The 23322-nt window shown below is 46.9% G+C and overlaps 1 protein-coding gene across 3 annotated transcripts in view; it reads right to left on the reverse strand.

Moving 5' to 3' along the window:
* MCCC1 (methylcrotonoyl-CoA carboxylase 1) overlaps positions 1 to 23322 on the reverse strand; it is a 57661-nt gene that overhangs the window by 31812 nt on the left and 2527 nt on the right. The window contains exons 1-10 of one of the 3 annotated variants that reach the window (XM_029067200.1): positions 21691 to 21708; positions 15358 to 15401; positions 9139 to 9278; positions 8015 to 8110; positions 7551 to 7672; positions 6855 to 7002; positions 6632 to 6753; positions 4145 to 4256; positions 2915 to 2996; positions 1650 to 1777 (exon numbers count right to left, since the gene is read on the reverse strand). In XM_029067200.1, coding sequence (XP_028923033.1) covers positions 1650 to 1777; positions 2915 to 2996; positions 4145 to 4256; positions 6632 to 6753; positions 6855 to 7002; positions 7551 to 7672; positions 8015 to 8110; positions 9139 to 9219 — 891 coding nt within the window. In that variant the 5' untranslated portion in view covers positions 9220 to 9278; positions 15358 to 15401; positions 21691 to 21708. Of the gene's footprint in view, positions 1 to 1649; positions 1778 to 2914; positions 2997 to 4144; positions 4257 to 6631; positions 6754 to 6854; positions 7003 to 7550; positions 7673 to 8014; positions 8111 to 9138; positions 9279 to 10191; positions 10387 to 15357; positions 15402 to 21690; positions 21709 to 23322 lie in introns of those variants that run through there. The other 2 variants (XM_029067194.1, XM_029067186.2) reach the window with 2 other exon arrangements.

A 23322-nucleotide genomic window follows, 5' to 3' on the forward strand; every position in this document is an offset into this window, starting at 1 on the left:
GTACTTGGGGAAGCCCTCTTGGAGGAGATGTGCCTTCAATAAGGATTTAAAGGTTGGGGAAAATACTTGTCTGTTGGATATGAAGAGGGAGGGAATTCCAGCCCAGTGGCAGGATGCGGGCAAGAGGTCGACGGCGAGACAGAGGAGATTGAGGTACGGTGATTAGGCTGGCGTTAGAGGAGCGAAGAGTAGGGGCTGGGTGGTAGTGGGAGAACCGTGAGGGCAGGAAGGACGGGGCGAGGTGACTGAGTGCTTTAAAGCCGAGGAAAAAGAGTTTCTGTTTGATGCGGGGGTGGACAGCCAGCCATTGGAAGTTCTTGAAGAGTGGGGAAACGTGGAACCAATCAATCAATGGAAATTATTAAATGCTTACTGAGTGCAGAGCACTGCACTAAGCGCTAGAGAAAGTACAATACAGCACAGCTGATGGGCCTGGGACGTGTCTACAAGCAGATTATAGTCTAGACGGGGAGACAGACATAAAAATAAATTACAGATACGAACAGAAATGCTCTGTAGCTGAAGGTGGGGGGGAATATTGAAAAGCAGCAGGGCCTAGTGGCAAGAGCACAGGCTTGGGAGTCAGAGGACATGGGTTCTAAACCCGGCTCTGCCACTTGTCTGCTGGGTGACCTCGGGTGAGTCACTTACCTTCTCTGTGCCTCAGTTACTTCATCTATAAAATGGGGATTGAGACTGTGAGCCCCACGTGGGACAACCTACTTACCTTGTTTCCTGCCCCAGTGCTTAGAACGGTGCTTGCCACATAGTAAGCGCTGCTTAACAAACACCATCATTATTATTATCGAGTCCTTAAAAGGACAGATGCAACGAGGAGCCAAGAAGAGGTGCGACACACTTTCACAGCGCATGCAAAAATCTGACATCTAAAATCCTCTCCCGCCCAAAGTATCTGCAGTTTAGTGCTGATGACGTGGCGGAGCATCAGAGGTCAGTAGGTGGTCCGGGACGACCGCCTCGGTCTTTGCGTCCAGACAAATACGATATATTAACTGACTCTGCCGCCCAAGTTAGCCAGCTATTTTCACGATTCCTGCGGTCGGCCCACCATCCAAGCAGCCCGGCAGCGGTTCGTCGGCCAGAAACCTCCACTCGTGCCGCTCCAGAGCCACCTCCCTACCACTGTACCTACTGTGTGTCCGCTTCCCCTTCAGGAAGCAGTGTCTGCTTTAGAGAGGCAGCGTGGCTCAGTGGCAAGAGCCCGGGCTTGGGAGTCAGAGGTCATGGGTTCGAATCCCGGCTCTGCCATTTGTCAGTTGTGTGACTGTGGGCAAGTCACTTCACTTCTCTGGGCCTCAGTGCCCTCATCTGTAAAATGGGGATTAAGACTGTGAGCCTCATGTGGGACCACCTGATTACCCTGTATCTCCCTCAGCGCTTAGAACAGTGCTCTGCACATAGTAAGCGCTTAACAAATACCAACATTATTATTATTATTATTTAGGCCAAAAGAGAAATCCTGAGGAGAGAGCTGGGCGCTAAAGGACAGCCTTGCCTCTGCCGACCGTCAACTACACCTCCTCCCACTTTCTTTCCGCCAGCTCTCTCCCTAGCCTTTAGACTCCACCGACGGATTCGGGAAAGAAACTTCCAGAGCATTCATTAATAGAGCAGATGAGCCGTCTCACCCTAAGCTGCCATTCCACTAAATCCGTCCCCGTGATCATCTCGGTGACTGGATGCTCCACTTGCAACCTAGTGTTCATCTCCATGAAGTAGAAATTATGTTTCGAGTCCATGATGAACTCCACAGTTCCTAAAAAAAATGGAATAAGGTCGGTGTCAGAGAAGAGTCACGTGACAGATGTTCGAATCAAAACCTACAGATGAGAGCAGGCCAGAGGAAATTTTTTCGTCACAAGACGGCATTCAGTGCCAATAATCAGGCACTGTGGAATTCCACACCATTTCTACTACGTTAATTCTTTCAAGCCATTAGAGTGACTTTCTATTATTGCAAGTATTTCAGCAGCTTGTAAATAAACAGAATTTGTGCTGCAGCCTAGCTAACTCAATCTAGGATATAGGTAACAGTAGAATCGTATCTTTGAGGTAGACCACAAACTGAGGAAGTTTCCACCTCAGCATTTTCGTGTCACCTATGTCCCTTAGCATGCGAATATTATTACGTAGCTTTCAACTGTTGCTTCTTCCTACCTGTACTTGACTTTATCATCTGTCTCCCTTGCTAGACTGTCAGCTTCTTGGGGGCGCAGATCTGTTAACTCTGCTGCATGCTCCCAAGTGCCTAGTACAGTGCTCTGCACAGAGTAAGCGCTCAGTAAGCAGTATCGATTGATAGCCACTCTGAAAACCATGGCTGAAGTTTGTGTCTCTGTCTCGATACAGACAGGTGACATCTATGAAGCAAACAAAATGTTTTACCGCAACTGTGGTGCTGAAATTTCGACGTAGCATCCTATACGGCAGAGCAATTTGGCCTATTGGATAAAGCGCGGCCTCGGAGCCAGAGGACCTGAGTTCTAATCGCAGCTCTGCCACTCGCCTTCTGTGTGACTTTGGTTAAGTCACTCCGCTTCTCGGCGGCTAAGTTTCCTCAACTGCAAAATGGGGATTCAATACCTGTTCTCCCTCCTACTTAGACTAAGAGCCTCATATGGGACGGGGAGGTAGATGAGCCCCTATCTACCGTAGCACTTCGAACAGTGCTGGACACATAGCAAGTGCTTAACAAATACTAAATGACAGAACACTACCCCAAACCAAAATATATTACCACCTGGCTATCATCTAACATCTAAATTACTCAGCACCAAATCGGTGCAGTTTGTGAAGTACAATAAAATACTCCAAATGATTCTTCTATTTTCCTAAAAGCTACTGGATCCCCAACTTCATTCTCCAACAAACTCGGGAGTAAACTCCTACATACCCGCTCCTACGTAGTTGACCGCTTTGGCAGCTTTGACTGCTGCTTCTCCGAGTCTTTTTCTTACCTCCGGTTCAATTCCAGGCTATGAACATTTAAAAAAAAGAAAAGGCTACCATTAGCCACAAAGCCTGCACTGGGCCATCCTTTATGTCACTTGGCTCTCGTGGGGAATATGGCAAGTAGCTTAATAAACTATTCTTCCCTATTCCTTCCTGGTTGTTGGGAGAAGACGCATGGTGTAGCCCGGACCTGGGAGTCAGAAGGTCCTGGGTTCTAATCCCGGCCCTGCCACTTGTCTGCCGTGTGACCTTGAGCAAATCACTGAAATTATTTGTGCCTCAGTTACCTATCTATAAAACGGAGATTGAGACCGTAAGCCCCACGTGGGACTTACTGTGTCCAACGTGATTTGCTTGTATTCACCCCAGCGCTTAGTACAGTGCCTGGCTCATAGGAAGTGCTTATTATTGCTATTATTTAAGAATGTCCATTAACTCAGAACTATGGAATTCCACACCATTTCTACTGCATTAATTCTTTCAAGCCATTAGAGTAACTATTATTGCAAGCATTTTAGCAGCTTGTAAATAAATGTCCCTCCCCTAAGCACCCAAATACCAACCACTGATTTTGGGATGAGGAGGAACAGAACCTTCTGTGTCAGAGAACTGCAATACCACCTCTAGTTATTCCATGTATATAATCCAGTTCTAGAAAAGACTTTGAATTTTCACTCAAGAATTGCTTCTTCAGATATAAAAAATGGCTTATCCATTCCCCAACAGTCAGAAAAAAGTGCTACTAGGTTAGTTTTGTTGTCTGTTTTCCCACTTCTAGACTGTCAGCTCATTGTTGGATAGGGACTGTTTCTATTTGTTGCCAAACTGTACTTGCCAAGTGCCTACTACAGTGCTCTGCACACATTAAACGCTCAATAAATACGATTGAGTGAATTTTGGTGAATAAAGGAGTTAACTTTTTTTATTCCAAGTTTCATTTTAAGTATTGATGACACAAAATTAGAGGAAAACTTCACCAGCCCGTTTTGCTACAGTAATCCAGTTTTATGGATAGAAAATATTACAGCACTTTGGCAGCTATTAGATCATTTTGAGGAAGAGGGTTTTGGCTGCAGATTCTTTTAGTAACTGGCTTTTGGAATTAGGAAGTGAAAAGTGGATAACTCTGTACTTTGTAATGAAGCTTATTAACACTTAAAACTTCACTTACCCCAGGGGCCTCTTCAATGATTTTCTGATGTCTTCTCTGCACACTACAGTCTCTTTCAAACAAATATACTGCATTGCCATACTGATCACCAAACACCTGCACTTCTATGTGCCTATTGAAAGCAAATACCCAAGTCACCACATATCCCTTAAGATCGTTCCTACGACATCCATTATTCCAAATATCAGGTAATGGTAACACAGTACATCTCCCACAACTTCCTTGAATCGGATTTGGCATCGACGTAAAGGAGACTGAAAGATGTATTATCAGAAACGTCTCTAGTTTTACAGCGCTAAAAACCAGGATGTCCATTATAGGTGTTTCATTCTTCTGGCCCTTCCTATTAATATGTTCATTTATAAGCTATATTTTAAATAAGAGATTATGTTGAATAGGCCTCTCGCAGGACTTCATAGCCAGTCTATTGTAGTGATCCCAGGATAAGAGGTGGGAAAAATTTGATTTTGGATATTATAGAGCTGAAGGGGCATCTGTTCTTTAACCTATCATTAGAATCCTTTACTGATCTGAGGTGAACTATATATATTTTTCAGGCCTAGCTAACTTTCTGTTGTGTCAACTCATTATTTAAGAAACCCTAACAATCAAAACTCTAAATTCATTCTCTGAACCAAAAGAATGAACAGGACTTATAGCAGGCTGTAGAGAAGCTTCCTACTTCTATCCATCCAAGACCGATGTCTACCCAAGTCTTGTTGATATTCATTCTATCAACTTGTTTTATTATTTTAACCAGCTGGTCATTTTTTTTTCCCTTCTCAATGGCAGTGATAAGACATCAGTCACCAAAGCTATGGGTCATATTTTGAATTATTTTAAAATTACTGACTGCCAGCGGTTTCATTTTTTTAGGATTGATCTAATTTCCTTCAACCCTTGAGGCAAGCTAACTAAAAAGAGAAGCAGATGATAACAATATTTGAGGAACTGACAAATTATCGAGCTGAGGCCGAGTGTTGTACCCAGAGAGATTACACCCTAGGGCACGCATCCTCAGATCACTCTCTGGGATTAAGATGCATAAAAGCATCATTGTTATGTGTTTTTATACCCAGGGTCTAATATATTAGGCAATATACCCCCAGCAAGAGATCGGAGGAGCAATAATTCATTGAAAATGAAAAGCTTAAAATCCAAAATGCTGAAATATTCCAATTGCTGTCCATCCCAAAACTTAAAAATCAATTTTATTGGTACCCGCATCAATGATTAGGATTGGGGGGAAAAGTGCTCTGACAGTTGAATTTTTCTAAAAATTCAGTTTTGGATTAGGAATTTGGGTTTTCAATATTTTTGTTATAGGGCCTCAGAGACGCATCACACCCTCCAACTCCTTATTTCACGTTTCGTTTTTCACTCAACCATCACAAGTAAAATAAACACTCCGGTTACTTCATCATATTTGACCAGCTTTACGAGACTGAAGCGAATAAAGTATTAAGTCTTTGCCTTTCCCCAAACCCCTGACAGGTTACCAATATTTTCTCTTGATCCTATTCTATACAAAATGTACTACAAATTTACATCCGTTGCTTTTCCAACCAACCAGTAGGATTTAATAAGTGTTTCCTCTGTGCCGGGTACTGTATTAATCACTTGAAAGAATATAAAGGAGTCAGTTAGGCATGATCCCTGTCCTCGAGGAATTTACAATCTAGTGGGAGAGACAGACACTGAAATATATTACGAGCAGGGGAAGCAACAGGATATGAAAATACGTACATTAGTTCTCAGTAGAGGTGGGATGGGGGTGGGAGGAACAAGTGCTTAGGTGACACTGAAGGGATAGGGTGATAAGAGATTAATCAGGGAAGGCTTCCTGGAGGAGTTGCAATTTCAGAAAGGCCCTGAAGATGGACAGTGTGGTCTGCAGGAGGTCAAGGGGAAAGCAGTTCTAGGCAGAAGGAAGAGAATGACCAAAAGGTGGGCGGTGAAAACAGGCACCGTGAGTAGGTTGGGCTTGAAACTCCTCAGTTTTTTTCCCATCAATTCTTGGCCAGTTGACCAAAAAACAGTTTCATAGTTTCATACCTCCCCGGCCAGTAAACTTCCTTCTCCAAGTCTGTTCCACAGCCCGAGGCAATTAATGAATTTAACCAGGGGGCTGGATTTGCTGTTCTACTAATATGATTAGCCAACAGTCCTCTCCTAACAACTTTAACCAATTACCTCCTAATTTGATCAGCAAACCTTCCTTGGGCTTAAGTACTGTGTGATTATTCAAAACTCACCGCTGGTGAGCCCTGACTCTTTCTGACTAGGACAACAAAGTGTTTACCGTATATCGCTTTGATTCCATTCACTTGAAACAAGTTTTCCCAAATATTCCACCCTGCCTGATGACATAACAGATCCCTCTGTATCAACAAACCACTGCTTAACTGCTACTAAATGTCACAGGTGCCAACATCAACTTTTCTTCACACTGTACAGACAATTTAATTCCTTTTATATTTATATCACCTTGGAGTATCCACAAACTTCTCAATCAGCATGGAGTCATCATCGAAAGACTTCTTGGCTTCTCTTCTGGCTGATTCTAATTGTTCCTGAAATTCTTTTTCTGATTTAGCAATTCTCATGCCCTAAGACCGAACAGAATAGAGGTTCAAATAGTATTTTTCTGATTTTCGATGTGTTTAAATCAAATGCCCAGTAGAAGAATCAGACACATATTTATTCTTACTTTTCCTCCCCCACCGCGAACTGCTTTAATCATTACAGGATATCCAATTCTTCCAGCATTTTCTTTTAGGCATCGGTCCGACTGATCCTCACCATGATATCCTTCGACAATCGGAACCCCAGCAGCAGACATTATAGCCTTGGACGTGCTTAGAAAAACGATAAGAGAAATTGATATTATTAACCCCTACACAAGGTCAAATCTTAATTTATCGTAATCAGTAAATACTCTACCAAGATAAAATGTTTATAAGCAGCAAAGTTTCATCTTTCTCCTCATAATGAAGGTGTACAATTTGGGTGTCCCTCTAGACTGTAAACTTCTCGAGGGCAGGAAGTGTCTGTTTACTGTTGCACTGTACTCTCCCAAGCGCTTAGTACAGTGCTCTGCACACAATAAGCGCTCAATAAATATGACTGAATGTTCTTTTCTAGAGTAGTTCTCCATATTACAAACCAAGCCGCCTTCGTTTTACCTCGGACATTAAATAAGTGAGATGTCAAGACAAAAGTCTAACAAATACAGAGTCCAGACATTATCCTTTGAAATATTTTGGAAATTCCTGAAAAGTTGTGAGCACAAACTTTCTATGTTTTTTACAGGCAATAAGCCTATGAAGGTTTTTTTTTTTTAAATCCCAAAATTAGTTCTTAGAAATCTGGTTATTTGTATAAAAAGACACTGACAGAAACTTACCTCTTAATACCCATGTCTCTAATAGCAGATGAGGGAGGACCTATGAAAATTATTCCCTCACGTTTACATAATTCTGCAAACTCTGTGTTTTCTGAGAGAAAGCCATAACCTGGATGAATAGCCTGAAAATAACAAAATAAAAAAGATCAGCATTCTGCAATTACAGCCACACAGGATGCAATTACACAAATTTCCCCCCAAAAAGGCATCTGGGTGATTAGCCATTTTCTAGCATTTTCATTTTCTTTTTTTTTGGGGACTGTATTGCTCACAGGGTGTTCAAATTATTTCTATACTTTCACATAAGGATGGTCGGCATGTTCCCAGATGTCCTCTAGTACCTTAGGTGCAAATAGACACATAAGTAGAAGCAACATATAACAGAGCAATTACACACAAGAAGCGATAAACTAAAAAGTGGTTTTCTTGCTATACACATATAATAATAAGAAGTAGTTCTTCACCTGGGCTTCTGACATTTTGGCCACTTGAATGATTTTCTCCATGGAGAGGTAGCTCTGCTGAGAGGCAGCCGGACCAATGGAATACGCCTCATCTGCCTGTTTCGGAAACATTTGATGGTTTTGTGGGGTTTTTTAATCAAACCAGTTGCAGGTGAACTGAAAAGGCTTTCTAGAAATAACACCTTAAATTAGAAATGCAGAGAGTCCAAAACAGAACTTCTATCTTAACTCCCAAAAAAGATCAAGAATCCTCAGTGTGGTTTAATTGAGAGAGCACGGGAACATGACTGCTACTTCGGTGGCATTTTACCCTCCAAAGCGCTTAGTACAGTGCTCTGCACATAGTAAGTGCTCAGTAAATGCCATCGATTGACTGGCTGTGAGTGAGGCGACCTGAGTTTTAGTAGAAAAGCAGTGTGGCTCAGTGGAATGAGCACAGGCTTGGGAGTCAGAGGTCATGGGTTCGAATCCCAGCTCTGCCACTTGTCAGCTGTGTGACTGAGGGCAAGTCACTTCACTTCTCTGGGCCTCAGTTCCCTCACCTGTAAAATGGGGATTAAGACTGTGAGCCTCAGGTGGGACAACCTGATTACCCTGTATCTCCCCCAGCGCTTAGAACAGTGCTCTGCACATAAAAAGCGCTTAAATCCCAAGATTATTATTATTAGTCCCGGCTTCGCCACTTGCCTGCTGTGTGACCTGGGCCAAGTCACTTAGTACTCTGTGCCTCTTTTTTCCTCAGCTGTGAAAAAACAAGATAAAAGAACCACCTCTTCCTCGCTTACTAAGTGAGCCCCATTCAGGAAAGGGACTGAGTCTGACAGGCTTAGCTTATATCCCAGTGTCTGGCACATAATTAGCACTGCCTAACAGCCATCACCTACAGCACCATTATTATTACAGTTTTTCAGCAATTTCCAAAATGCTTTTGTGATAGGGACAGTGGCCTCCAGGAGACAAGAAAACCCACATTGTTAACATTCCCATAAGGAGAAAACTTGTAAATGAATAGTTTAACAATTAAAATAGCAAATGCCTAACACATTAGCAAGTTAATAAAACAAATGGATGAGCTACATAATTAAAATAAATACCCCCCCCCCCAACATTTTCGTACAACATACCATGGCTACATGCATGGAGCCCTTGTCCGCTTCACTGTACACTGCTACGGACTGCACACCCATTTTTCTGGCAGTCCGCATCACTCGGCAGGCAATTTCTCCTCTGTTCGCAATGAGGACCTTGGCGATCTTGTTTCCTACTGTTAGGAGGCATATTGATAACACCCCAAAATGTTACTCATGATCCTCAGATATACAGGCACCTAAGCAAAGGTCTCAGACACTAGACGCAGAAAAAGATTTCCTCTGGCCCAACAAAAATAGACTTTTCCCAATTGCACGTGTCTACTTTTCCGGGAGTTCGGTCGAAAGGCTCACCGGTAGCGGAGACTTAGAAATTCCTGTCAGCTTTCACGTTTTAGGGAAAACAAGCCAAAATAATTAATGCGTGACATAAGGTCTTGTTTCATAAGCACAAAAACGATCAACTCTCTTTCAATATTTAGCAAAATAATTTTCCCGTGGAAAACGTGATTCATTCATTCATTCGATCGTATTTATTGAGCACTTACTGTGTGCAGAGCTAAGCTCTTGGGAAGTACAATTCAGCAACAGAAACAATCCCTGCCCACAACGGGCTCACTGTCTAGAAGGGGGGAGACTGACATCAAAACAAGTAAAATGGGCATCAGTAGTATCATTACAAATACATAAAATTATAGATATATACATACCATTAATAAAATAAATCGAATTATAAACATGTACCTACATATACACACAAGTGCTGTGGGGTGGAGAGGTGGGTAGAGCAAAGGGAGCAAGTTGGGGCGATGGGGAGGGGGAGCAGAGGAAAAGGGGGGCTTATTCTGGGAATATTTGTTAAGTGCTTACTCTATGCCAAGCACTGTTCTTAGCACTAGGGTAGATATGAGGTCATCAGGTTGTCCCGCATGGGGCTCACAGTCTTAATCCCCATTTTACAGATGAGGTAACTGAGGCCCAGAAAAGGGAAGCGACTTGCCCCAAGTCACACAGCTGACAAGTGGCGGAGCCAGGATTAGAACCCACGACCTCTGACTCCCAAGACCGTGCTCTTGCCACTGAGCCAACCTGCTTCTCATATCGACTGATCGATGGCTTCTCCTATGGACTGTAGATCGCATAAGCGTTGCACACGCCCGTACAGCTACACATAAACGCATCTGCTCTTCTGTCTGAAGATGCCGTTACTGTGAGTCCATGCAGCTATGGGAAACTTGATGATAATAATAATGATGGTCCTTGTTAAGTGCTTACTATGTGCCAAGCACTGTTCTAAGCCCTGGGGTAGAGACAAGAAAATCAGGTTAGACTTAGTCCCTGTCTCACATAGGGCTCACACTCTTAGCCCCCATTTTACAGATGAGGTAAATGAGGCCCAGAGAAGTGAGGTGACTTGCCCGAAGTCACAGAGGTGACAAACTAACTCTCTTCCCCTCTTCAAAGCCCTGTTGAGAGCTCACCTCCTCCAGGAGGCCTTCCCAGATTGAGCCCTCCCTTTCCCTCTGCTCCTCTTCCCCTCCCCATTCTCCCTTCTCCCGCCCTCTGCCTTTCCCCCTTCCCCTCCCCACCGCACTTGTGCCTATCTGAATATATTATTTATGACTCTCTTTTATAAATGATGGGCACATATCTATGGTTCTATTTATCTTGATGGTATTGACACCTGACTACTTGTTCTGTTTCGCTGTCTGTCTCTCCCGTTTAGACTGTGAGCCCGTCGTTGGGCAGGGACTGTCTCTCTCTGTTGCCGAATTGTACATTCCAAGCGCTTCGCAAAGTGCTCTGCACATAGGAAGCGCTCCATAAATACCATTGAAGTGGTGGAACCAGAATTAGAACCCAGATCCTTCCGCCTCCCACGCTCGTGCTCTATCCTGCTTCCCAAACAGTGGCACGTCTATCTCTCATCATACACTATCACCATCCTTTCCCACGTTACACTTACCGCGGTACGGTCAACTAGGAAAGTACAGAGACGCAAAATGCCTTCGAACACATCTTCCTGCCTAATTCCAGCTCCACCACTTCTCAGCTCTGTGACTCTGGGCAAGTCACTTCACTTCTCTGTGCCTCAGTTACCTCATCTGTAAAATGGGGATAAAGACCGTGAGCCCCATATAGGACGTGAACTGTGTACCACCTGACTACCTTCTATCTCAGCACGTAGAACGGTGCCTGACGCGTAATAAGGGCTTAACGAATACCACCAAACAGCAACAACAAAAATGCTGTGCAACAAGAGCTGGGCGATTCGCTCACTGTGAGCAGGGAACGTGTCTGCTAATTCCGCTGTACTCTTCCAAATTCTTAGCACAGTGCTCTGCACATAAGAGCGTGGCTCAGTGGAAAGAGCACGGGCTTTGGAGTCAGGGCTCCTGAGTTCGAATCCCAGCTCTGCCACTTGTCAGCTGTGACTGTGGGCGAGTCACTTAACTTCTCTGTGCCTCAGTTCCCTCATCTGTAAAATGGGGATTAAGACTGTGAGCCCCATGTGGGACGACCTGATTCCCCTATGTCTACCCCAGCGCTTAGAACAGTGCTCGGCACATAGTAAGCGCTTAACAAATACCAACATTATTATTATTATTATTATTACATAGGAAGCGTTAAGCGGCGTGGCTCAGTGGCAAGAGCCCGGGCTTGGGAGTCAGAGGTTACGGGTTCTAGTCCCGGCTCCGCCGCATGCCAGCTGTGTGACCTTGGGCAAGTCACTTAACTTCTCTGTGCCTCAGTTCCCTCATCTGTAAAATGGGGATTAAAACTGTGAGCCCCACGTGGGACAACCCGATCACCTTGGATCCCCCCAGCGCTTAGAACAGTGCTTTGCACATTCATTCATTCAATAGTATTTATTGAGCGCTTACTATGTGCAGAGCACTGTACTCAGCGCTTGGAATGGACAAATCGGTAACAGAGAGAGACGGTCCCTGCCCTTTGACGGGTTTACGGTCTAATCGGGGGAGACAGACAAGAACAATAGCAATAAATAGAATCAAGGGGAAGAACATCTCATTAAAACAATAGCAAATAAATAGAATCAAGGTGATGTACATCTCATAGTAAGCGCTTAACAAATACCACCAGTATTATTATTATTAAATACCACTGATGGACTGATTGATTGATGGCTACAACAGCCCTTGCTCCGAGCCTCTAGAAAAATAAATCCTGTTATGAGCACAGGGCTTAACGGACAAGGAGGCATTTCACGTTTTTCCATTCTACCAGGTTTGTTTCTTTGCCCGCTGCTGGGCAAGGGAAGTTTAGGCCAGCCACTAAGCTCTAAGCACGCGTGGCTCAATGGAGAGAGCCCGGGCTTGGGAGTCAGAGGTCATGGGTTCGAATCTCGGTTCTGCCACTTGTCAGCTGTGTGACTGTGGGCTTCTCTCTCGTTCACCCCGCACGTCCTATCCGTTACCGAGAGCTGCCGGTCTCACCTTTACAATATCGCCAAGATCCGCCCTTTCCTCTCCACCCAGACGGCTACCTTACTGCTATGAGCTCTGGTCATATCCTGGCTAGATTACTGTGTCGGCCTTCTCTCTGATCTCCCTTCCTCCTCTCTCGCCCCGCTCCGGTCTATTCTTCACTCCGCTGCCCGGCTCATCTTCCCACAGAAACGATCTGGGCGTGTCACTCCCCTTCTTAAACACCTCCAGTGGTTGCCTATCGACCTCCGCTCCAAACAAAAACTCCTCACTCTAGGCTTCGAGGCTCTACATCACCTCGCCCCTCCCTACCTCTCCTCCCTTCTCTCTTTCCACCGCCCACCCCGCACGCTCCGCTCCTCCGCCGCCCACCTCCTCACCGTCCCCCGGTCTCGCCCATCCCGCCGCCGACCCCCGGGCCCCGTCCTCCCGCGGTCCCGAAACGCCCTCCCTCCTCACCTCCGCCAAACTGATTCTCTTCCCCTCTTCAAAACCCTACTTAAAACTCACCTCCTCCGAGAGGCCTTCCCAGACTGAGCTCCCCTTCTCCCTCTACCGCCCCCCTTCACCTCTCCGCAGCTTAACCCTCTTTTCCCCCCATTTCCCTCTGCTCCTCCTCCTCTCCCTTCCCATCCCCACAGCACTGTACTCGTCCGCTCGACTGTATATATTTATTACCCTATTTATTTTGTTAATGAAATGTACATCGCCTCGATTCTATTTAGTCGCCATTGTTTTTACGAGACGTTCTTCCCCTCGACTCTATTCATCGCCATCGTTCTCGTCCGTCCGTCTCCCCCGATTAGACCGTGAGCCCGTCAAAGGGCAGGGACCGTCTCTATCTGTTGCCGACTTGTTCATTCCAAGCGCTTAGTACAGTGCTCTGCACATAAGAAGCGCTCAATAAATACTATTGAATGAACTTCTCTGGGTCTCATCTATAAAATGGGGATGAAGACTGTGAGCCTCAAGTGGGACAACCTGATTACCTTGTATCTCCCCCAGCGCTTAGAACAGTGCTCTGCACACAGTAAGCGCTTAACAAATACCAACATTATTATTATTATTTTAGACAGAAGAGCGGCACGGTGCCAAAATCCCCAAGACAAGAACTATGAGGAGGAGCAGTGTGGCTCAATGGAAAGAGCACAGGCTTGGGAGTCGGAGGTCGTGGGTTCTAATCCCGGCTCCGCCACTCGTCAGCTGTGTGATCCTGGGCAAGTCATTTCACTTCTCTGGGCCTCAGCTTCCTCATCTGTCGAATGGGGATGAAGACTGTGAGCCCCACGTGGGACAACCTGATGACCTTGTATCTCCCTCGGCGTTTAGACCAGTGCTTGGCACGTAGTAAGTGCTTAACAAATACCATCATCATCATCAACTGCGTGAACTCCAGGGCCAATCACAGAGACATAAATCTCACAGCAAAGCAGGACTCCCACCTAACGCTGAGCAGATCCACTGTTTTTACTGTAACCGAAGGGGCCGGATCCCAGTCTCCTTTGGTTGAATTGGAAACGAAGCTGCTAATATTTGAGCTCTTGTCACCCCCCCCGCCCGAGTCCTGCTTCTGGCCTTCCATATCTGACAGTTACTCTCCCCCCACCAGGCCCCCTTCAAAGCCTTATCATTCATTCATTCAATCGTATTTATTGAGCGCTACCTATGTGCAGAGCACTGTACTAAGCGCTTGGAATGGACAAATCGGTAACAGATACAGTTACCGATCTGTACAATCCAAGCGCTTAGTCTCGAAGGCCCATCTCCTCCAAGAGGCCTTCCCTGACTAAGCCCTCCTTTCTCGTCTCCCCCTCCCTTCTGCATCGCCTTGTTTTGTTCTGTTTCGCTTTGTCATCTGTCCCCCGTTCAGGCCGTGAGCCCGCTATCGGGCAGGGATTGTCTCTATCTGTTGCCGAACTGTCCATTCCAAGCGCTTAGTCCAGTGCTCTGCGCATAGTAAGCGCTCAATAAATACTACTGAATGAATGACACTCCCCAACACAACCCCACGGCATTTAGGCACAGATCTCTCATTTATTTCTATTAATGTCTGCCTCCCCCTCTAGACCGGAAGCTCGTTATGGACCGAGGATCCGCCTGTTTACTGTTATACCGTACTCTCCCAGGCGCTTAGTACAGTGCTCTGCACCCGGTAAGTGCTCGGGAAATACGAATGAATTATTTTTAATGCTGGCCAATTTGTCGCCTGCAGATACATTCAATCGGATCGAGCGCTCACTGCGTGCAAAGCACCGTAGTAAGCGCTTGATATATTCAAATATATACTCCAAGAGTGAGGTATGAGCTATAACTTACTTCAGTAGCAGACTATAAAACTCTAACACAAAGGGCTTCTTCATAGTTTTCATGTGCTGCATATCCCCTAGTTTGCAAGCTCATTGTGGGCAGGGAATTCAACACATTGAATTACTTATACTTACAAAGTATAATCTTTGAGTTCTCAAAAAGTGCTCTGCACATTAAAGTTATTAAACTGTGAATGTGCTTTTTCATTCTAGCGACAGCACAATTTTCTGTTGTATTGAACTCTCCCAAGCACCCGGTACAGTGCTCTGCACCCAGGAACGCTCGGTAAATAGCACGGATGATCAAGAGAGATTTTAGGTGGGGAAGGGGTAAATTACAGAAGGGGAATCGACACTTCCCGGAAACATCGTTAAATCGCTTTTAGGGGATTTATAAACTCTTCATTCTTTCCAACAGTGCCGATTAAAGGAGCAGAATCTGTCACATGACATTACCGGAACGGTAAATGACACCGATAAAAAAAAAAGCATTTCAGTACCTGCCGATGATGCGTATCTCTGAACTCTCTGTCTCCATAATAATCTGTAATTTTAAAAGAAAGTCCTGTAAGAATCAGAAGACGACTGATAGTGAAGTTATCGCTCCTTCAGGTGAGACTGTCCCCAAACATCTTGGAAGTATTTTATGATTCTTTTTCCCAAAAAGTTGGGCATGTTTTCATTAACTTGGATTATCGGCGTTAAGAGGAAGGCCAGTTCACTGAAAATGTAGAAAATTAAACCAGTTTGGCAACCGGCTTTTCCCGACAGCCAAACCGAATCACAGTATGCTTGGTTACCTGAACTCTGTTTAGGGAACTCTGGTCCTAATGAATACCAGAAACGGGCCAGAAACCTTTCGGGCTTTTTTCTAGTCCCGCGATTGTATTTATTAAAAAATGGCCATGACGCTTCAACAAATAAGATTACCTGGGACAAAATTCCTACTTGCGCTTTTTTCTCCTTGGATCTGGGACACCAAATCAGACCTAAAGAGCTTTCCTTCACACACGGAAGAGCCACACGCAAGGATAATACTTTCAGGTTTCTTTTTTCTTTAGCGACAATGGAAATTCCCAACCCAAACAACAGACGAGCCTCGGTCTTGGGCGTTCAGCCCCGAGGACCCGATGGACGGAGTTGATGGCAGTGTCAGTGATCTGGGCTGCGCTTCACTCACAGTCAATCGAATTTATGATAATAATGTTGGTATTTGTTAAGCGCTTACTATGTGCAGAGCACCGTTCTAAGCGCTGGGGGAGATACAGGGTCATCAGGTCGTCCCACGTGAGGCTCACAGTTAATCCCCATTTTACAGATGAGGAAACGGAGGCCCAGAGAAGTGAAGCGACTCGCCCCCAGTCACACAGCTGACGAGTGGCAGAGCCGGGATTCGAACTCATGACCTCTGACTCCCAAGCCCGGGCTCTTTCCACTGAGCCCCGCTGCTTCTCTGAGCGCTTACTGTGTGCAGAGCGTTATCCACTCTCTCTTCCCCGCTAGACGCGTTCCTGCTGGAGTGCAGTGACAGAAGTAACGGGCGGGATTCGTTCATTCACTCATATTTACTGAGCGCTTACTGTGGGCAGAGCACTGTATGAAGCGCTTGGGTTGCAATCCATCTCGAAATGCGCACAAACTTTTTTTTTACACCCAGGTCCTATTTACAGCCCAAGGAACGGCATCAGAGTGTCTACTACAGCCCACCCCCCGCACTCTGCTTACTCACTGCGTCCCCATCTCGCCGCCGACCCCTTCGCCACGTCCTCCCGCTATCCCGGAACTCCCTCCCCCTTCATATATGCCAAACCCCCACTCTACCCACCTTCAAATTATTAGTAATAATAATGAATCATTATCAACACGCTTTAATAATAAGTAACACACTTCCTCCAAGAGGCCTTTCCCGATTAAATCCTCTTTTCCCCGGCTCGCTCTCCCTTCTGCGTCCTCTTTGCACTTGGATCTGCGACCTTGGTGACCTTAGGGTGCTTGATATTCACCCCACCCCAATCCCTCTGCATTTATATAATTCTATATTATAAAATCACTTATTTATTCATACTGTCTCCACCTCTAGACTGGCAAGTCACTTAACTCCTCTGTGCCTCAGTTCCCTCATCTGTAAAATGGGGATTAAGACTGTGAGCCCCACGTGGGACAACCTGATTCCCTTGTGTCTACCCCAGCGCTTAGAACAGTGCTCGGCACCAGGTAAGCGCTTAAGAAATACCAACATCATTGGTACGGGCGGGGAACATGCCTGCTAATTAATAATAATGTTGGGATTTGTTAAGCGCTTACTATGCGCAGAGCACTGTTCTGAGCGCTGGGGTACATACAGGGTCATCAGGTTGTCCCACGTGAGGCTCACAGTCTTAATGTCCATTTTACAGATGAGGTCACTGAGGCCCAGAGAAGCGAAGTGACTCGCCCACAGTCACACAGCTGACAAGTGGCAGAGCCGGGAGTCGAACCCGTGACCTCTGACTCCCAAGCCCGGGCTCTTTCCACTGAGCCACGCTGCTTTCTGATGTATCGTACGCTCCCAAGCACTTAGTACAGTGCTGCGCACATGGTAAGCGCTCAATAAATACCACCGATGGATGGATTGATTATAAATCCATAACCCAGCAGGTGGTTGTCTTGGTCCTCTGCTGTTTTCACCGTCCACAATAGCCAGCTTTTTCAGCTTTTCTTGCCGGGTCTATCCACCCTTTGTAATATACGGATGGCATTAGTTAAGCAGCGCGGCTCACTGGAAAGAGCCCGGGCTTGGGAGTCAGAGGTCGTGGGTTCTAATCCCGGCTCCGCCGCTTGCCAGCTGTGTGACGGTGGGCAAGTCACTTCACTTCTCTGGGCCTCAGTTACCTCGTCTGCAAAATGGGGATTAAAACTGTGAGCCCCACGTGGGACAACCTGATCACCTTGTATCCCCCAGCGCTTCCAACAGCGCTTTGCACATAGTAAGCACTTAAATACCACCATTTATTTATTTTATTTTAAGCGCTTACTCTGTGCCAGGCACTGTACTAAGCAGGAAGTCCTACAAATGTTCTTCGGTCAGAAGATTTACTGGTGTCAATAATAATGTTGGTATTTGCTACGCGCTTACTATGTGCAGAGCGCCGTTCTACGCGCTGGGGTAGATATAGAGTCATCAGGTTGTCCCAAGTGAGGCTCACAATCTTAATGCCTATTTTACAGATGAGGTAACTGAGGCACAGAGAAGTTGAGTGACTTTGCCCACAGTCACACAGCTGACGAGGGGCAGAGCTGGGATGTTGCCAGAGCCCCTGCAGGAATTCCCTTACTTGTAAAGCCAGAACTATAACTCAGTTCTCCTGATTCCCAGAATCACGGTCTCTCCCCGAAACCAACCCCACGGCCGCCTTACTTAAGATCAAGAACAATGAATGCACTGTATATAATAATAATAATAATGTTGCTATTTGTTAAGCGCTCACTATGGGCCGAGCACCGTTCTAGGCGCTGGGGGAGATACAGGGTCATCAGGTCGCCCCGCGTGAGGCTCACAGTTAATCCCCGTTTTACAGATGAGGTCACGGAGGCACCGAGAAGCGAAGTGACCTGCCCACGGTCACACAGCTGACAAGCGGCCGAGCCGGGATTTGAACTCATGACCTCTGACTCCCAAGCCCTTGCTCTTTCCACTGAGCCACGCTGGATTCCAAGACCCATAAAGGTCAATGACAGTGGTGATGGATTCTCTCAGTAACCACTGAATGAAAACCAAGGATTTCATCTTTCATATATTCAAACGCAGGGAGACTAACCAAATATACAAAAAATGCACACAATGGACTCAGAGTATAATCTTTAAGTACTCAAATAGCGCTCTACACATTAAAGGCAGCGGTCATGGGTTCGAATCCCGGCTCTGCCCCTTGTCAGCCGCGTGACCGTGGGCGAGTCACTTCACTTCTCGGTGCCTCGGTTCCCTCGTCTGTAAAATGGGGATGAAGACTGTGAGCCTCACGTGGGACCACCTCATTCCCCTCTATCTCCCCCAGCGCTTAGAACAGTGCTCTGCACGTAGTAAGCGCTTAACAAATACCGACATTATGATTATTATTAAAGTTATTAAAAAGTCAATGTGCTTTTTCATTCTAGCAACATCACAGTTTTCATTAACTGCAGACTTTTATCCTTCTGTCTGCATTCCAGCCGATACAAGTTTGGGATTAAATAATAACGATAATGATAATAATAGTGGTATTTGTGGAGTACTTACTAGGTGCCGGGCGCTGTACTAAGCGCTGGGGTGGATACAAGCAAATCAGGTGGTCCCTGTACCATGGGGGGGGGGGGCTTTACCGTCTCAATCCCCATTTTACAGATCACGTAACTGAGGCAGGGAGAAGTGAAGCGACTTGACTGCACCACGAGGGCACTCAATAAATGCCACTACTAGTGTCTAGTAGCAGCATGGTCTAGTGGATAGAGCCCGGGCCCGGGAGTCAGACGGTCACGGGTTCTAATCCCGGCTGGGCCACTTGTCCGCTGTGTGACCTCGAGCAAGTCACGTCACTTCTCTGGGCCTCAGTTCCCTCATCTGTAAAACGGGGGTTAAAACCGCGAGGCCCGTGTGGGACAGAGACTGTGTCCAACCTGATTATCTAGTACCTGGCACATAGTAAACGGTTAACAAATGCCATAATTATTATTATTATTATTATTATTATTATTATTATGGGTCCCGCGCAGCCTCCTCAGAGTGGTAAGGACGTGGATTAGGGTTTGAAAAAGCCCCAGATACTCTCTCTGAATTACAGAGACGTGATGTTGTGGGCAGGGAACGTGTCCATTAACTCTATTGTTATACGCTCCCAGGCACCTAGTATACAGTGTTCTGCGCACAGTAAGCGCTCAATAAATACGACTGACTGATTGATGATGTCTCGGCCCCCAGAGCTGGCTGTGACACAAGAATATGGAAAATTTGCACCCAGCTCCAAAGGTATGGGGTGCATTGTCCCTCTAGTGAAGACATATCTAACGCTGCCAGTTTGATTTGCCCTCCAGGGATTCTAGTTAGAACTTTACATGTCCACAAATGAGTATTTTAGGGAAGCAGCGTGGCTCGGCGGAAAGAGCCCGGGCTTGGGAATCAGAGGTCACGGGTTCGAATCCCCGCTGCGCCGCCTGTCAGCTGTGTGACTTTGGGCAAGTCACTTCACTGCTCTGGGCCTCAGTTCCCTCATCTGTAAAATGGGGATTCAGACTGTGAGCCTCACGAGGGACGACCTCATGACGCTGTACCTCCCCCAGCGCTTAGAACAGTGCTCTGCACAGAGTAAGCGCTTAACAAATACCAACATTATTATCGATATAATTCTCTAAGATATCTGCCGGGGGTTTTTTTATTTTGCCAGACCTTGCCTTGTCATGATAGACTGCAAAGATTTCCCACTTGCACCTAAAGTACACCTAAAGATTTGGGTCCAAACACGGAGATATTTACACGGGAAAACGTGGCAGAAAAAACAAACGCAGGAGCAACAGTTTGGACGGAAATGACTCTGTTAACATAATTTTTGGACCTGTCAGCTGTGTGACTGTGGGCAAGTCACTTAACTTCTCTGTGCCTCAGTTCCCTCATCTGTAAAATGGGGATTAAGACTGTGAGCCCCACGTGGGACAACCTGAATACCCTGTGTCTCCCCCAGCGCTTAGAACAGTGCTCTGCACATAGTAAGCGCTTAACAAATTCCAACATTACCCGAAGCAGTGAAGAGTGAGTAATCCGCACGGATTTAAACCAGATGGGGGAATTCACTCTTGTCAGCCGTCTGGGAGGTTGGAAGGCGGGGAAGGACATGTGCTATCCAGGCCTGGGTTCTAATCCCTGCGCTCCCACTTCATAATAATAATCATAATAGTATTTGTTAAGCGCTTACTACGTACCACACGCGGATCTACGCGCCGGGGTGGAGACAGGCAAATCGGACTGGACACAGGTCCTGCCCCACCTGGGGCTCACGGTCTCAATCCCCATTTTACAGACCGGGGAACTCGGGCGCAGAGAAGTGATTTGCCCAGGGTCACACAGCAGACAGCGGGTGGAGTCGAGAACGGAACCCGCGACCGACCTCGCGACGGCCACGCCAGCGCTCGAGCCACTACATCGTGCGCTTGTCGCCTGCGTGACCTTGGGCAAATCACTTCACTTGTCCGGGCCTCCATACCCTAACCTGGAAAATGGGGATTAAGACGGGGATCCCCATGTGGGACGAGGACTGCGTCCAACCCCATTCGCTCGTATCCACCCCAGCGCTTAGTACGGCGTCCGGCACCCAGTAAGTGCCTGACGAACACCACGGTTATTATTATTATTACTGATGACGACTGTGAGCCCCACGTGGGACAACCCGATTATCTTGTATCTACCTCAGCGCTTAGCCCATAGCAAGCGCTTAAATACCAACGTTATTATTCTTATTCTAGAGGGACACAGAGGCGGGCGGAAAAGGCAACCTGTCCAGGAGCCCCAGATCAAACAATCGTCCCCTTCTCTCCCTCAAACTCATCAACAAAAGCTCATCTCTCAGGCTGGACACTCACCGTGGGCGGGGACGTGTCTACCAACTCTGTTATAGTGTTCCCTCCTAAACGCTCAGTACAGCGCACACGGGTACGCGCTCACTAAAAAGGACCCATCGGTCACTCCCACCTACAGAGCACCAAAGCACTCGGGGAATATAATATCACAGAGTTGCCGGACTCGATGCCTGGCCTCGAAGAATTTAAAGTAGCCGGGAAGACAAACATTCAAAGTATAATGATAATGTCGGCATTTGTTAAGCGCTTACCGTGTGCCGAGCACTGTCCTAAGCGCTGGGGGAGATCCAGGGTCATCAGGTGGTCCCACGTGAGGCTCGCCGTCTCCGTCCCCATTTTACAGAGGAGGGAACCGAGGCACCGAGAAGCGAAGTGACTTGCCCCCGGTCACGCAGCCGACTCCGCGGCAGAGCCGGGATTCGAACCCATGACCTCCGACTCCCAAGCCCGGGCTCTTTCCACTGAGCCACGCTGCTTCTCACAAGTGCAGCAACGCGGTGCTCGAGGACTACTAATTACGATACTTGTTAATCGCTCTATGCCAAACACCGTTCTAAGCGCTGAGCACTGCTCTAAGGGTTGATCGCTGTTCTGTAAACTCCTTCTGGGCAGGGAATCTGTTCATTCGTTCTTATGCTTTGAGCGCTTACTGGGTGCAAAACACTGTACTAAGCGCTCGAGAGAGCACAGTACAGCAGAAAACAGACACTCCCTACCCACAACAAGCTCACGGTCGGCTCCGTGAGAAGCAGAACTGTACTGAGCGCTTGGGAAAGCACGCTACAGCAATAAAGTGGGACGATCCCTGCCCGCAATGAGCTACAGTCTAGACGGGGGAGACAGACATCAGTACAAAATCCGTTGCAGTGCTCTCTCCCAGGCGCTCAGTACAGTGCTCTGCACCCGCTGAGCGCTCAAATGAATGGAAAAGCAGCATTCATTAATAATAATAATAATAATAATAATGATGTTGGTATTTGTTAAGCGCTTACTATGTGCCGAGCGCCGCTCCAAGCGCTGGGGTAACAATGTTGGTATTTGCTAAGCGCTTACTATGTTCTAAACTCTGGGGGAGATACAGGGTAATCAGTTTGTCCCACATGAGGCTCACAGATAATCCCCATTTTACAGATGAGGTCACTGAGGCCCAGAGCCACACGGCTGACAAGTGGCGGAGCCGGGAGTCGAACCCATGACCTCTGATTCCGAAGCCCACGCTGTTTTCCCTGAGCCACGCTGGGTGGACACAGGGGAATCAGGTTGTCCCACGTGGGGCTCACAGTCTTCATCCCCATTTTACAGAGGAGGGAACCGAGGCACCGAGAAGGGAAGTGCCTCGCCCACGGTCACACAGCTGACAAGTGGCAGAGGCGGCATTCGAACTCATGACCTCCGACTCCCAAGCCCGGGCTCTTTCCACTGAGCCACGCTGCCTCTCTACGTGCAGAGCACTGGACTAAGCGCCTGGAACGTACGATTCGGCAACGGATAGAGACGATCCCCGCCCATTGACGGGCTTACGGTCTAATCGGTTACCGACCTGTCCATTCCAAGCGCTCAGTACAGCGCTCTGCACATAGTAAGCGCTCAATAGATACTACCGAATAATCGGGAGAGACAGACGGACAAAAACAAGAGCAATAAATAGAATCAAGGGGACGGACAGCTCGTCGACCAAATAAATAGGGTAACGGAGAGAGCCCGGGCCTGGAAGTCGGGAGATCACGGGTTCTAATCCCGGCTCCGCCGCTCGTCTGCTGTGTGACCCTGGGCAAGTCACCTCACTTCTCTGGGCCTCGGTGACCTCACCTGGAAAAGGGGGATTGAGCCCGTGAGCCTCACGCGGGACAACCTGACGACCCTGCATCTATCCGAGCGCTTAG

The sequence above is a fragment of the Ornithorhynchus anatinus genome, chromosome 1 (genome assembly GCF_004115215.2).
Source record: "Ornithorhynchus anatinus isolate Pmale09 chromosome 1, mOrnAna1.pri.v4, whole genome shotgun sequence".
Classification (NCBI taxonomy): Eukaryota; Metazoa; Chordata; class Mammalia; order Monotremata; family Ornithorhynchidae; genus Ornithorhynchus; species Ornithorhynchus anatinus.